The 16,027-nt window shown below is 42.0% G+C and overlaps 2 protein-coding genes across 51 annotated transcripts in view; one reads left to right on the top strand and one right to left on the bottom strand.

Moving 5' to 3' along the window:
• Window positions 1-5,725, bottom strand: part of PCDH11X (protocadherin 11 X-linked) — a 728,596-nt gene extending 722,871 nt beyond the window's left edge. For 20 of the 50 annotated variants that reach the window (XM_021080416.2, XM_021080417.2, XM_021080409.2 and 17 more), the window contains exon 1: window positions 5,416-5,725. The gene's annotated coding sequence lies outside the window, so the exon portion shown is untranslated. Of the gene's footprint in view, window positions 1-2,389; window positions 2,607-3,019; window positions 3,300-3,616; window positions 3,714-5,415 lie in introns of those variants that run through there. The other 30 variants (XM_085006471.1, XM_085006472.1, XM_021080410.2 and 27 more) reach the window with 6 other exon arrangements.
• LOC146394691 (uncharacterized) lies at window positions 5,003-15,816 on the top strand. The gene is made up of 3 exons (XM_085006978.1): window positions 5,003-5,158; window positions 5,248-6,001; window positions 10,965-15,816. The coding sequence occupies exons 1-2, from the start codon at window positions 5,003-5,005 to the stop codon at window positions 5,962-5,964; spliced, it is 873 nt and encodes a 290-aa protein (XP_084863104.1). The 3' UTR covers window positions 5,965-6,001; window positions 10,965-15,816.
• The last annotated feature ends 211 nt before the right edge of the window (window positions 15,817-16,027 follow it).

The following is a 16,027-nucleotide window of genomic DNA, read 5'->3' as shown; positions in this document are numbered from 1 at the left end:
ACCAAAGGAAAACAGACATTTGTAGGCATAATAAAAAATATAAGAAATCTGAGAAATTACACTCTAAATCTTTTTGGAAATAAAACAGCAAAAGACAAACAGCAAGAAATCTTGATGAGGAAAACTTGACAAATCTGTAAGTTTGAGGTAGACACTCACTGGCTCCTTTTTTTGTTTGTTTGTTTGTTTTAACTTCTTTGAGGTCACTGAAGGGGAGGAGTCCAAGGTGGCTAGTGGAAAGGAAGAAGTAAAATGGGAATGAGTGGAGAAATTATCTAGGCAATGCAGGGAAGAAGCACTGAGGGAAGACTGATAGGAAAAGGAGAAAGAGTAGAGATAGAGCTGTGTGCTAATGTCTAAAAGGAGGAAAAAGCCAAGATTAAGGACGTCTAATTGTTGGTACAGAAATGAGCTCAAGTGGATAAGGGTGGGAGAGATAATATAGGGGCTCAGATATGATGTGGAGAGGTGTGTGGAAAATGGAGTGCAGTGAGCATAAGTATGCTTGCAAGTGGCTGAAGGAGCTTACTCCAATGGTGGAAGATGGGGAGTTTGGAGGGCTGAGTGGGGAAAGTGAGATGAACATAAAGATATAACTGTAGAGATGATTATGACAAAAGAGAAATTCTCTTTCCAACATAACATTCCCTACTTTTGTAGTTCTTCTGCTGTACCTTAGCCCCTCTTCATTCATCTGTCCTCTTTTCTGGATGTTACATTATTTTCTTAACTTATTTGCCTCTATTCTCTATTCCAATGCATTAGTTTATCCAAATATACATTTAAAGACAACAAAAATGTTTCTATTGTGTGCCCCCTACTGCCCAATTTTCTCACCCTGTTTTGCTGTTTTTAACACATCTACTTTGAAAAATCTTCAAAGTGACCTATGCCTACAAAATACACACAAACCTCCTAATTCCACAATGGGGCATCAAGCCCCCACACCTTTCCTTACTTAGTTTATATCAGGCTCTTTCAGGTCTACTTCCTGACTAGCCATTGCCTAGGAATGCCTATTTTTCAAAGCCAGAGAGACACCTTCTTTATGAATCTTTTCTCAACCTCTTAGCAAAAATTAATTCCTCCCTCCATAATGTTCAATTAGAACATTAATCACACTGTATCATAAATTTGTCAGTCTCCTGGCTCACAGAGGCTCAAGCTACCTTTCCAAGTTCTTTTGTATTCCTGGATCCTAGCATGTTGTCTGGCACAGTAGGTGACTAATTAATGTTTGCAGATTCTTTGGTGAATAAACAAACAGGTGACACCTCCTTTAAAATACATGAAGCAAGATTACTGGAGAAAATTAGACTTCAAAATTTCATCCCCTGAATAATTCCCCTTGCCATTAGTAGAAAATGCGGCGGCCATACATATTTTGTCAATTTATTTTAAAGTCAGTGCTTTATATAGAGTCTCCTTGTTCCTGTGCTTCCCCTCCCTTCCCCAAGAACCTTATAAATGCTGGCTAAAGTCTGTCGTGGACTGCTTACACTGAGAAAAGGAGAATTTTCTGCCTTCTAAATCCTGTACCAGATTTCTTCCTGCCACCAGCATGCTGGAAGTTCTCTATCAGGAATTTCTATCTAACCAAGAACATAAAGTTTTGAATACCAAAAGAAGAAATAAGGTGACAACTGCAGTCTCTTATGCCAGGGCTCCACAGTCCTTGGGCATCCATCAGACTCGCATTCGGGTGATTTAAAAAAAAAAAAAAAAAAAAAAAGGTTCCTTTCAACCCTTAGCGAATGAGTTAACTCTAGAAAATGAATGTGCTTTTATGCTTGGTCTGAGTTTCCTTCCTATCCCTGTATTTCAAACGCACAGCAACTTTAAGTTTGCTGCCTGTGCTGATTAAGTCAAATAAAGGAAGCCTTCCATCCAAGGGAAGAAAACAAAACCGGAGATTTATAAAACCGAAGTCTTTGCTCCTGCTCACTTTTCCCCCAAATCCCCCACCTGCCTCCAAACCAAAATACTCAGTAGGTAAACGGTTTGTAGAGTTTTCCTAGGGAAGCAGTTTGCTGTAATTTCCTTGGTAAGGAAACTCAGCTCCGAGGCCCAGATGCCTCCACATGCCCTGCCTCTGTCCTCCTCTCTCCTCCAACTCCCACCCCTTGCCCTGTGCAACCTTCTCCACCTGCGCGATGTGGTCCTTCTCCCGGAGCTAAAGAAAGAATTGTCTGCAATCTGGGGAAACGGATTAGCCTCCAATTCGGGAAAGCAGGGTGTTGCTCTTTAAAATGAGAAGAGCAAACTCCGAAGGGGCGCCGCAGCGGGCTTCGGTCTTGTAAAATCCCATTACTGAAGCTTCCCAATGTAGCGCGCCGGTCTCTAGAAGCGACTGCGCAGCCTTATCATAAAGAGGACGGTGGCATCTCACCTGCGGCAGCAGCTCCTAGAGCCTTTGCGCAACTTCCAATTTCCAGTCCCTCTCAATAAGGGGACTCTCCATCCTGCGCCAGCGCCTCCGATTGTCCCCTTCCCCCTTCGCACCATTTCTTTGGGAAGACAACCCTCTTCGCCTTCTAGGGAGCTTGCTCTGTTGAAGGCAGAGACAGCCATAGGATTTTAAGGATGCCGGTCTTCACATCCTCCTTCTTTATCACCCGGGGAAGAGAGAAAACAGCGGAAATTTAAAACTGGTAACTATTATTATTTCCTCTGAAGAACCTGCCCTCTAGAATGCCGCTAAATGAGTATGTTCACAGTGGATTGTGAAGGTGCGAACTGAAAAGAGGAAAGAACAGGGAGGGGGGCGCAGGGGAGGGACAGTGAAAAGGAGGAAAGGAGGGCGGGAAAATCCTAAATCTGTGTCGGATTCAGGGGTTCCCAACCGGCCGCGGCCCGCGCCGCAATAACCTCCCCTGCCCGGGTTGCCTCCGCGCGCCTCTGGGGAGCGAGTGAGCGGGAAGGAGGAGCCGAGAGAGAGCGCGGGAAGGAAACCGAGAACCGAGGGCGGCTGCGCACTGGGAGCGCGCGGAGCAGGGCTGCTCGCGCTCCCGGTCAGAACCTGCTGCTCCTCTTCCTCCTCTCTGCCCGCCGAGCCGTTCCCGGGCTGACATCATTGTCAGGAGGGGCTGCCAGTGCAAAGGCGAGTGGAGAAGGAGACTCGGGCCTCGCCGGCGGAGGCGCTCCCTTGCCGCTTGGCAGGCGCAGCGCGGTGGCGGCCAGACTCGGCCCGCGTTGAGCTGCGCGTGGCAATTCTTAATTTAGCGGAGGGAGAAACGTATCTTTAGACTTTAGCGCGTCCATCTCAGTTCATTCGTCAGAACCGCCCGCACACTGTCCGCCTTCCTCCGGTGAACCAGACAAAGGCAAGAAAGCGGGAACAAGTACAGATACTATTATTACTTTGACTTGCTTTCACGTGTCCCCCTCCCGCACCCCCATCCCTGACCACGGAAGGACAGCCCTGAGGCTATTTCCTGCCCTGGCTGTTTCAAACAAGGTCAAGAGTAGAATTGCAATTGCATTTAGTCTTCATAAAGTTCAGAAGGTGCCTGCAAGTACCCGATTTGGTGGTTTTTGCTGTTTTCTTTTTGAGTCACTCCTGTTATAACCTTTTATGGAAGGGGAGAGAGTCGCTTTAGTCTTAAAGCGCCGTTACCTTCTCCGGTGTTTCGCTCCGTGTCCAGGATTCTTCTCCGTACGCTCCTCAGGTTGTTTCCTTGTTGCCGTGCTCAGAGCCCGCCTGTGGCTCCTCTAACACCACCATCCCCCTCCCCATACTTCCTGCCCCTGTCCCCGCCTATCCCAGGTTTTCAGCGCTTTCCGTCACACGCTTTCCTTCGCACAGCAACTGCTCCTATGCCAGGTTTCAACACAACCTTGGGATGTTTCCACACAAGGACTCGTTTTGTTTTGCTCTTCTTATTTAATTTTATTTATTCTTTTGTCCTAGCCCTTCTTGCTTTCAAGTCTTTGCTTTGTGGGTGTGTGCCGCAGTGGCGCAAGTTCCCAGCCATCCCCTCCAATCCATCCAACATTTTGGAAGGGCACCCCGTTCAGAGATTCGAAGGCCCGCCCGCAGAGGCGCTCGCACACGCACTCCACACGCACACCCCAGTGCCCCGCACCCCAAACCGCAAAGGCGGCCAAAACACTGAAGGGCGGAGTAATTCATTCGGGAAGAGGAGAGGCCGTTTTCGGTGGAGCTCTATAAAATCTTTCCTTTGGAGAGGAAAGGAAGTGGTTGGAGCTATACACTCTTGGAAAGTGACATCCTCTCCTCGCCCCCCCCCCTTATTTTTTTGCAGAGGGAGGATGTCGCTTTGAGGCTAAGCGCTCACGTGCAAGTTGTGCCTCCAACCAAGGGTAGACTGCCGCTCCGCTTTTCTAAGTCTGTAAAGAAAAGACCCATTTGCGGCTTTGCGCTTTGCAAAAGTCACCTTTTCCGATTACGCTCTTAAGAGGTATTCATCATCGCGAAAGGGGGCTGTTTCACGGCCACGCGCTTAAAAAAAGAAATAATTCCTTTGGGGAATCCATAAAATGTTTTGAGGTTCTAGCTTAGTAAACGTCATTCATTTATGGGATAGGTAGGCGGGTTTTGGCAAAGGGATGAAAAGTCATTTCTTTAGAGAAAGAGGAACCCCCCCTTTTTTGATGAGAAAATGGTTCCGTTTATTGGCAACGCGATTATAAGAACTTCCTTTTTAAAAATATGAGCAGAAATTTTCCACACCTACCATCTCCACATCCAGCGGGTGCTGGCTGAGCACAGCCCCAAAAGTAACGAGGGAAGGAAGGGCGGGGAGGCGAGCGGTGGGCGGAATGGCACCGGGGGCCCGGGGCGCTCTGCGCTCTCCTTCTCTCTGCGCCAAGGGTCGGGCCCTCAAGGATTAGAACCAGCCTGGCAGGGATCCAGACCGGAGCCCCCAGAGATTGAAGCGCAGCGAGGCCAGACCACGCGCCAATTCCGAGACGGTTCCGGGCTTGCGGCATTGCCCCTCAGCTCAGACCGCTTTGCTAGGTTCACCCGAGAGTACGGGACATGATCTTTTCTCAATCCCCTGCCCCAACCATAGAGTTTGTCTCAGCTTCGCTGAAGCTGGCTGCCTCCGTTAAATTGAAAGACCTTTTAGCACCGCCAATGTGGGGGAAATTCACGCGCGGACACTTTTCTGACAGAAGTGACAGTTTTCGCAAAGTAACCAAGCCAAGCCGACTGGTGGCTGCGCTAAAAAAAATATTCTAGCTGCGCTCTCCTCCGGGGTTTGCTCTTTCTCTTATCTCTAGGGAGGCGATGGGGGAAGGGTAAGGGAGGACACAGGAAGCGTCTCTAAAACCGCTCTGTGGTCACTGGCAAAACACCAAGAGCAGACATCAGGAAGCCTCCGCGCAGCAAGTGCGGGACTCACGCTTCACACACCGCGCACATTTCTGGCACCCGGACCGGATACTTACCTTGTTGTCGAAGCCACTAGAGTAGAAATGAGGTGGGAAATGAAAAAGAGAAAAGCTTCCGCTAGCTCCACGGAGACTGCGATTGCCGTAGCGGGGCTCTGCCGCCACAGCTCGCAGTCCGCGGAGCAGCTGGAGTCGCGAAGGCTTCCTTTGAGGATTTTTGGGACGCCCGGATCGCCTGGGCTGCCTTTGTCGCCGCTATCACTGCCACTCTGCGCCCTCTGTTCCGCTCGCTTTCTGCTTTGCCGCGCGGGCCGCCTTGTGCAGCTCGGGCTCACGGCTCCTCCCGCCCTGACAGTTCGCCGACTGCAAGGAGCCAGTGCCGAGCCAGCCCTTTTCAATGGCGAGGGGGAGGGACTAGATAGAGGGGGAAAAGCGGGAAGGGGGTTGAGCGAGTGGAGGGCGGACAGGGGGGAGAAAAGTGAACCAGTGCCCGGGCCGCCTGCTGGGAGGGGATGGCGCAGCACCAACTGCTGGGTACCCCCCTCTGGTCCCCACTCCCTGCACCCCACATCTTCGGCTGCTCCGGGGGCGGCTCCTCTCGGCTAACGCTGAACCAGGGAAGAAGGGCGGGGGCTAGATGGAGGTAAGCTTAAGAAGTTGCTGTTTGCCGCCCCAATAAGGCGGCAGGAAGCGTGCTGGAGGCACCCTTGCGTGCGGGACCCGCTGCTGGGAAAAACGCGCCGCTTTCGTGCTTCTCGCTTTGCAGAGCAAAAATCGAGGACAGGGACTGCTCCACTCGATCCTCCGCTGGCTGCTCTCTGAGGCCTCCCTTTAAGTTTAACTCATTCACATTATCTTACAGAAGTTTTATTTTTCTTGTTATGTGTGCTTTGCTCTCCATCCGCTGACCACCCTGACCCCAGCTAGAGAACAAGCATCCGGCAGCACCATTTTATCATACAAAGGGTACTTAGACCAATGGAAGCAAGGGCAGAAGCCGGGCAAAGCCACAGTTGGAGCCGGGAGACCGTGTCTGCATATATCATACTCAGCTGTGAGCCGGGTCTGGTACCACGATTGCCTTCTGTCCTACTGGGGATGGCGGAGAGAAGGGTTAGGGTGGAGACCTAACGTTTGGCTAACCCAGAGAGCAAGTACGGGTGAGTGTAAGCAGGTCGAAGGCTTTGGGCTGCTTTAGTGGGGTCCAGCCGCTTCGCTGCCAGGGACCGTGCAGCATTGCGGGCGTGTACAGCGCGTTTTGAGGTGGAAAAGGATGCAGATGAGGGAGGAACCCAGCCGCAGGACTAGTGCTTGCCAGCGCTCTCTGGCTGCGTAGTCAGCGACGCCCGGGCAGGCATCGGAGTGTCAAGTCTTCCAAGACCACTAAAGCGAACTGGGGCATTGTGGTTGGTTTCTGGCTCGGATATGTCGTGGGTATGTAGAAGCAGGGCTAATTCCTCCGTCCCTGTAGTGGGATTAAAAGCAAATAGCAACCACAAACAAAACCTTCCATGCTGGTCTACTCTGATTCTTGCTCCAAGGAGCAAGTCCTAAATTTACCCAGAGGCCAGAGAATGAACCAGGTGAATTCTTTAAATTCCTCTCCAGAAAAGTGCAGGGTTTTAAGCGAAAAATCCATTTTCCATGCCTAATCAATAGAAAACTTATCTTTCTAGTGCTCCGCTTTGTTTTTGAAAAGAGGAGGCTCTCTTTCCTGAAATAAAAGGAGGAAAAGTAGATAATGTTTTCGGGCACCAAGAGCACAGTATCCATTTTTATTTCCTTCTACTGAATGGAAGGCGGAATGCATCTGCATAGGGGTAGAACATCAAGAAGGAAAAATTTTGCAAATTATCGTGAGTAGATTTTATCTAGTAGCTTCTTCATGGAAAGTTGTTTTTATTGACGGACAGATCTTTCTTTTTTCCCCAGTATGTCTCTCTCCTTCTTCATAACTGCCTTCTTTTCAATTCCTGGTGTTTTTAAAGGTTAAAACCCAGGTTCAAATAATCCTCACATCACCTTTTTATTTTTCCTTTTGCTTTTTTTTTTCACCTAAAGTCACTGCTGGGAGCGATGTTAGCACCACAGTTCAGTGCAGTCTGTGTGAAAGAGGACTCAAGGAAGGATTTACTATTACATTTCATTCCTCCTGTAACTCTGCCTCTGTTATTCACAGTATTCAGCACAGGCATGGTCCTCTTCTTTAGAGCTAGGGGATGTTTTGGAGCTGAAACCAGAAGCTGTCAAATAGTTACAGCTTACAGTTCTGACTCTTGGGGTTTGCACTGCTGTATAAGACTCAGTCATAGGTGATGGCAGGAATTCAATGAAAATAAAATCAGTGATTGATCTAGGAAGGTGTGGCAAAGCCATGCCATGGAGGCACTCTCAGGGCACTACTAATCATTCATAACATCCACATTAGACATGTCCATCTAAACCCAAGGCAGGGGGAGAGAACTATTCAGTGACTGTTATGAAGTATTTAAAGTCCTCATCATGACAGATTCGTGAGATTTATATTATTATCCACATTTTACAGTTCCTGAAACTGAAGCTCACAGACAGGTAATTTGCACAAGACCATGGAGCTAAAGAGTAGCAGACTCTGTATTTTTATTCAGTGTTTACTCCTAAATTCAGCTACATGATAACTTTATAATGAATCTGGATTCTTCACAACATTTAGTTTTAAGTGTATGGTCCAATAGAAAATGATCTCTGTAGAGTAGAAGCATCACTTACAGACCAAGGAGACTACTAGTTGAAGGAAGCAACCAAGAAAATCATGAGAAATTCAGTTTGTTGATAAAACTGATAGAAATCCACATCTGAAAATAATGAAAAAAAAGTTCTCATTTTCTCTTCTCATTGTTCTGTCTGATGGTGGCACCAATGAGCAATGGAATAACCAAAAGCAAGGACACCTGGCCAAAGCTGTCCACCTGGTGCTCTAACTCTAAAAGGACTGATGAGAATTCTATTTTGCTTGGTTACAGAGAGGACTCCTTGACTGAATGCCTTTTATGCACCATTTGCATTATACACATTGTCTTATTAATCCTTAAAATCATTCCATGAGATAGGTATCATTAGCTTCATTTTTTTTTTAACAAATAAGGAAAACAAAGACTCACTGAGACTAGGTAAAATGTCCAAGGTTATATAGCTATAAAATATATGAGCTGGAAAATTCAAACCCGTGTCATTTCCAGTCCACTGTGCTGACCCTCAGCATATGGTTCCCAGATTGTGTGATTACACATTTTTAGAATTTGCATTATATCAAAAAATTTATAATTAACTAAAGGAAACTTTAGGAATTTGTTTTTTGGAGGAGATGTCATGAAATAAGCTATATTTATTGCATGTGTTTGTTGAGTGTTCCAATTTGGAACTTCAACTAGGGTACCACTAAGATCAGAAAAGGAAAATTATGGTAATGTGTACCCTATAAACATGGAACCATATGTCCAATCTCTGATGATTAAACTATACAGCCATTATATACTTAGAGAATGGCTCATACAAGATAATTAAAACACTTCAGTTGAGTTAAGATGTTTCTCAGGCCAGTGAGAATCAATTAAAACTGAGAAATAATGTGTTAATCTAAAGAAAAGTTTCATCAGACTTAGTGAAAGAAGTTTCAAAGCAATGAGCATTGGTAACACTTTGTTACATTGGTAACACATGTACATTTTCATCTCACTGACAAAACCACCCTTGATATGAGATTGATGAAGTTAATCAAATACTCTGAGATTTCAGTGCCCTATGCACTGAAACACGCCTTATAAATCATTTTACCATCTGATTGTGATTTGCCTTCCCATGTACTCTGTCTAGAGAGAGAATGCACAGGTCTTGCAGATGGATGAGAATGAGTACTTTGCGCCACATGCCAGTTATTTTGCATCACATTTCATTCATTTTTATGTTGTCCACAACAACTTGCACTTACATTGCACACAAATGTTACAATCAAAAAATCATCATTGTTATTGAGAAAATAGGTGGATGTATGGACACGAAACTGTAAGAATGGATACATTACATTTTTCATGATATTTTTCATATTTATTGTTAGCCATCAACAACAACAGCAATTAGTAGGAGGCAGTGAAGCCCAATGATTAAGAAAAGAACTAGTTTTAAACTAAATTTGGAATTCTGGCTCTGGCATTTTCTAGTTGTGTGGCTGTAGGCAAATTAATCTGTAGACTTGTACTGTGTAATACAGCCACCAGTCACATGTGGCTATTGAGTATGTGAAACTTGACTACCCAAATTGTGATGGGCTGTGAATACAAAGTACACACCCGGTTTTGAAGAGTTAACACATGTACCTACACACATATATGAAATATATAATCAATATTTTATATAAATTGCATATGAAATGATAATATTTGGACTAACTGGTTAAATGAAATATCATTAAATAATTTAATCTGCTTATTTTCAATATTTTAATGGGTTACTAGAAAATTTAAAATTACATATGTGGCTTGAATTATACTTTTGTTGCAGGGCGCTATCCTAAAAAGCTTCAGTTTCTTCATCTACAACTAATCTTTTTCAGCTCAAATTGTTATATTGATATTTAAATAAAATAATGCACCTCAGATGCTTAGCACAGGGCCTGACATTTAGTTTAAAAGTTGCCACTCTCCAAGATTTAGGACATAAAGATGAGTAAAATTAAAAAACAAAGTCCATAAACTTGAATGGGTTAGGGACTGCTCAAAGAGAAAAGCTTTAGTTACAAATTAGTTTTCTTTAACTCAAGTGAAATCATTCTACCTTTCCCTCTAAAAACAAGGGCAAACATACAGTTGTGGGGGGGGAAGGACAATATTTGCGACATATAAAAATAATACTGCGTGTGCAAGTGTTTTGAAGAGTTAAAAGTACTTTCTCAATTCCAAGCGTTTTTACTATAGTAAGTTGCAAGGCACTTTTATATTTAATTGGAAGATATTTCTAGTGTTGAGAAATTCAAGTCAAAAATGAAAATAAGACTGAAACTGGTGCAGGTACACATAAAGCAAGTGAATTTCTGCAGAAGATCCAGAAATAGAAGAAACTTGGTAGTCACAGAGTTCTGTTTTCAGTAGTTCAGCAGCAGAAATACTGTACTTAGCTAATTACAAAAATGCATAGCTCCACTGGAGACACTAGAGGGTGCTATTAGTGAGCGTTTAGAAGGATAAATAAAATCTTCCAACACCCTTCCCCCCCTCCACTGCTATAGATTATAAGAATTTGAAAAGGGCATACCTGCGAAACGAAACTAACACTTCTCCATTCCTTCCTGAACATGACTTGCATCTGTTTTCTTTTTTTAGTCCTGAGGCTGGCCTTACAGCTTTCCTAAAATAATAAAATATTAGAAATTTGCTATAGTACTTAGGCAAATAATTTGGAAAAGTTTGAAATGTTTCCCTGTTCTGAGAAAAACACTTTACTAGAGCCCAAAGAGGGGAATACACAGGAAAGGGCTTTCAATGAAGGAAAGACTCCAACAACCTCTGCAATTAAGTATGGGTGAGACGATTTTTTGGTTATCATTCCATATAAGATTTTTTTTTTCTCTCTAGGCTTGAACGGCTACACATGTGCAGCTGAATTTCTTTCAGAGAAGCCTGGGTATTATGACCTTATGTATATAGCTCAACTCTGCTGAAGCACTGAGTTCTGATTAACGCAATTAAATGAGTAAAGGTACGTGGTGTTGTCCTCAAGGTTGCAGTTTCCTACTAAAGAACACACTTCTCCTTACTGTACTCTCTCTCTTTTTTTTTTTTTTTTAACAGATGAATAGTTGCAAACTGTACCACATAAGGCCTGTATTGTGATGGAAGCACATGAGCAGGGAAAATTATCCTGTCTTTTAAAGCGTAGAAGGATCAGAATGCTATTAATGATTTCTATCCTTCTTGTTTCCTTAGGACAGGCTTTAGCTTGAGTTATCCAGATGTTGCTTGGTGAGGTGAAAGATTCAGAGAGATTTTGATTGCTGAGGAAAGCAGATTCCTTTTTGTTGTTTCTTTTAATGTCGAGATTGAATTTTTTTCCATCCTACCAAAATTCCTATGTGGTCATGTCTTCAGCAAATAGGCATTAGCTACTGTTCTAAAATTTAGGACATACACACACCTATTAAAACAATCACATAATGTTTCCAAAGCAATATATTGGGATTGATAAAAATATACATTTTAAAAGAACCCTGGACTAATCCCATACCACTCTGAGCCTTCTTTACTTTTTAAGCCTCTTTATTTCTATTACAAGATATTACTATGAAGTACGTAGATTTAACTTTTGTATGGTTTCCGAAATCAGTTATATTTTCTGATGTATGATAACAAATATATGAAGCATTTCATTGAAACATGTAAGAAAACTGCTTTATGTTTTTTATTAACAACCATGGCTGTGGTTTAGTCAACATAGTGTTTAATAGATGGCTACTTTGAGCTATTTTTCATTGACCGGTGTAATGAGGACATCCCATTTTAAGTGATTAGACATGCAGTTAGATAATCAACATAGGGCTTCTGTTTTAAGATTGAATAGTTTTTATTTCGTCATTACTTAAACTTAGCTGAATGTCAGTTTCTTTGGATAAGATATGAAGAACAAGAATTCTTAGTTGCCAAAATGCAGCTGGTCCCAACTATTCCTTTTAGATTTCCTGTCACATAAGGTGAAAAATGGTGATTCATTTTACTTTTACACCAAAAAATAAAAAGCCAATGTCTTGAATTTTTCAATTAATTTTCCTTTCTTGACTAACTTCTAAATAAAGTGAAACACAGATGGAGTCTGGCACAGTATTTATCCTATCGTGGTTATCTTTTTTGACAGGCTAGATAGGGAAGGAAAAGTGTTTGGAACATAGAATGGTTCCTTTAAGGGAAAAAAAGAAGTGTGCCTAAAATTGGCAATGAAAATAAAGTGTTGTTGTTGGATTCCTTCCACTGTGAATATATTTATTTTTTGGTCCCACACACAGCATGTGGACGTTCCCAGGCCGGGGATTGAACCCACGCCACTGCATTGACAACGTGGAATCCTTAACCACTAGGCCACCAGGAAACTCCCATGATTATTGTTAATATTAGGAGCCATCTTCCCTAGATCTGTTGCTGGAGCTCAAAGTGCTAAAGGACTTTCCCTTCAGACTGAACCTAATCCCGTCATACTGAAGAATCCTTTGAAATTTCCACCTTGTCAACTGATGGGTTTTTTAATTTGATCTCTTTCAGACCCACTGTTCAGTGTTCTAGTAGTGAATCCAACAAATCTAAGTTTTACTCCAAGTCCACTTAGTACGCACTGCATAGGACCACTGTGCAGGCTCTGATACTCAGTTGGAGTATTCGAATCCTGCCTAGTTTCCACCAGTCCATGTCCCTGGTGCCATAGGCTCTGTATCAATGAAATATTACCTTCTTGGCTGGGGGTCATGATCCCAACAGGAACACTTTCTTAAAACTTCCCTGTAAATACCAAAATAACTCATGACTCTGGCCTCACATTTTGTTTTACATTCTTGGGCCATTTATTCTATGGAAGATGCTGAAGTGGGTAGGCTATGTTGGTAAGCCTTTTGCAGTTCATCACAATAAGTAATGATATGTTATTCAAAGATGTTTATTATTCTTGAAAAGTGCAACTGAATTAACACCCACACTTCTACTCCCATCAATTACAAATTATTCTCCAAAAATAACCATAGGGATATAACAATCATAAAAAAATTACAAATAAAATATCAGAAAATATGAAATTAACTTTGTCATAAACTTATTAAATGACAGAAGTTTCCAAATGTCCTATGAATTATTAAAATGTACCCCTTTTCACAAGGATCACGTGAGGTGGGGAGCCTGAGCGGATTTCTGAAAAGGGGATAATATTTTAAAATACATTTACAAGTTAAGATGTATGGTAAGTAAATGTCAATTAGTGACACAGACAATGAAATATGTACCTCCAAATTTAGTCAAGAACCTCAAGAATTATGTACTTATTATATTGAAAGTATTAAACTGTGTTTGTCAGCTGTTGTTCTCAACTTACATTTCATAGAGAATTAAATAGTTTGTTCTAAATTAACTTTTATTTTTAACTCTGTGTCATTCTAGTCTCTTCTTCTAAGGTCTTTCTGGGTTAACAATGCACAAAAATAATATAAATTAAAATTTTCTCTGCTTGCTTGTTATACTTTACAGAACAACTAGGCATGAGATGAAGTCGACTGGCAAAGTTGTCAAACATCTTTATTGTTACATTAGATTTGTTCTAACAAGAAGCTATAAATTATAGTTCAATAAAATCTTAACAAAATTAACTTGGCTTAATTTTGCTGTTCAACTAATAATAAATGAAAAGACATTTCAAAACTAGAAGACAGTCTTTTTCGTCCAAAGCATGTGTGTCTCCAAGAGGAGGAGGAAGAGAAGGGGTATGAAGAATAGGCAAACTCAGGGTCCTCAAATGCTAATTTGAGAGTAGTGTGGGGGGAAGTGGAAGTGATAATAAAAAGGGAATTGAAGTCACCATTCTCTTCACAATAACTTTCACAGGGCAGACTCTGGAAAGAAACAAAGGGAGTTATCAGTTAGCCATGGAGAGATAGGGATCCATGTTTGAACCATGTCCCTAAGGCCCTCTTTACTTTGAGCTTCCCGGGCCAGAGTGCCAGCAGGATAGTGGAAGTAGAAGTATAAGTAGGAGGGGAAATGACAATGAGAGTGTGTGTGCTGAAGCCCTTTAAAGGGCAGCATAGAATAAATTTGGAGTTAGGGGAGGAGGGAGGAGGGGTGCTGCCCAGAGGGGAAACAGGTTTATTTGGAATAGGACAGCCTATGTCTTTAATATGGGTAGTGACTCTTCAGCAGTGGCCTATGCAGAGTTTACTCAAACTAGGAACCCTTTTGAAATAGTATGAAAAATGTTGCTAAGTAGTTGTTTGTTTGTTTGCTTTTTACATCCACACCCACAGTATGTGAAAATTCACAGGCCAGGGATTGAATCCAAGCCACACAGCTGCAACCTATGCCCAGCTGCAGCAATGGCAGATCCTTAACCGACTGCACCAGTCAGGAATTTGAACCTGTGCCTCTGCAAGGCCCAGAGCCATCGAAGTCAGATTCTTAACCCGCTGTGCCACAGTAGGAACTCTGCCACTAAGCAGTTTTAAAAGCACCTTTCAGCTCTTCAAACCTATTTGCCCCATGTGATGGGGTTAATCCCTCTGCATATAGCAATGTCATGCTATTAACATTCATGTTACCCTTGTATGCTGTTGCCCAAAGCAGACTAGACTCCATTTCAAAACTGGGGATAGAAAGATCAATTTATGGTTATGGAAATTAAAAGGAATAAATTGAAGAAATCTGTGCATTGTAGCACAATGAGAGATTTTGTTGTAACTATTTTTTGCCATAATATATTCATTTTTTGTATTGAACTTGCCTAGAATACAATTTTAATTTAACAGTCTCTCATAATTTTTTTTTGAGGGGGCTATATTTTTGCATCTTGATATGACAGGAACAAAAACAGCTCTGGTGTGTTTTATGTAAGAGTCTAGAAAGCTTAGATTCAGTTTGTGATTCTGTGGCATTCTAGATGCAGAACATTTGATAAGTTACTTAAACTCTCTAAATTCCAATTTCAGTAACTGTGTACTGAGAAATATAATTATCTTGGGAATCGTTTTGTGGAATAAATGAGATAATGAATATAAACACAGCTAATGGAGTACCTGACACAGATAGTTTAATGTAGTTGAATGCTCCAATAGATTTAGACTTCATTACACATCTAAAAGCAGTCACTGAGGTAAAAGAAAATGGGAGTTGGTGATTGCTTTATTATTCATCAACTAGTTTTTTAGTTCATTTATTCATTCATACACAAATATTTAATGAAGACCTGTATATTTAAGGCACATTTTAGGTAAATTAATTTCTTCAAGAGTCTTTCCATCTCACATGCATTTTATAGATCTAGATGATGAGTTATATAATGCTGAGTACAACCCCATTAATTGAGGGAGGAAGGGAGAATGGATTGATAACTTCAGTTCATTTGCAGAAAATAAATATCTCCCTTCTACCCCACCTCTAACATATAATTTACATCTTTCCTGGGGAACCATTTGTCCTTAAACACACTCCAAAATTGAAATTAATTCTTTGTATTATGTATGTGTGTGTATACACATGTATGTATAGATAGATGAATAGATTAGATAGATGGATGATAGATAGATAATTTTGAAAAAGCAGGTTGTCACACTTTAGACTATTTGAGCAGCCACACAGTGATCAAATGACTGATATAAACAGAAGAAGATTTACTACACAGCAAATCAGGTTTTAGCTTAAGGTACCTCACTTGCATAGACATCTTCCGAGGCCTGATACGAGAAAATCATCATATGAAAAGATAAATGACATGCAGCCAAAAATGTTGCGAAAAAAGTATTACAGAGGTATATCAAACAGTTTATTAGTACACATATATGACACTTGCAATTTTTATAACATCAGCTTTTATAAATCTGTCATTTGTTGTGATTATTTTTGTCTATAAATTACTATTTTGTTTATAGCAAATTTTGTATTAGTAATTTTTTTTTTCT

The sequence above is a fragment of the Sus scrofa genome, chromosome X, assembly GCF_054392235.1.
Source record: "Sus scrofa isolate SSC_HxYL_T2T_F1_AM1 chromosome X, Sscrofa_HxYL_maternal_Yorkshire_Landrace_v2.0, whole genome shotgun sequence".
Taxonomy (NCBI): domain Eukaryota; kingdom Metazoa; phylum Chordata; class Mammalia; order Artiodactyla; family Suidae; genus Sus; species Sus scrofa.
Note: the sequence above shows the minus strand (reverse complement) of the source record. Positions and strands in the feature narration are given on the sequence as shown.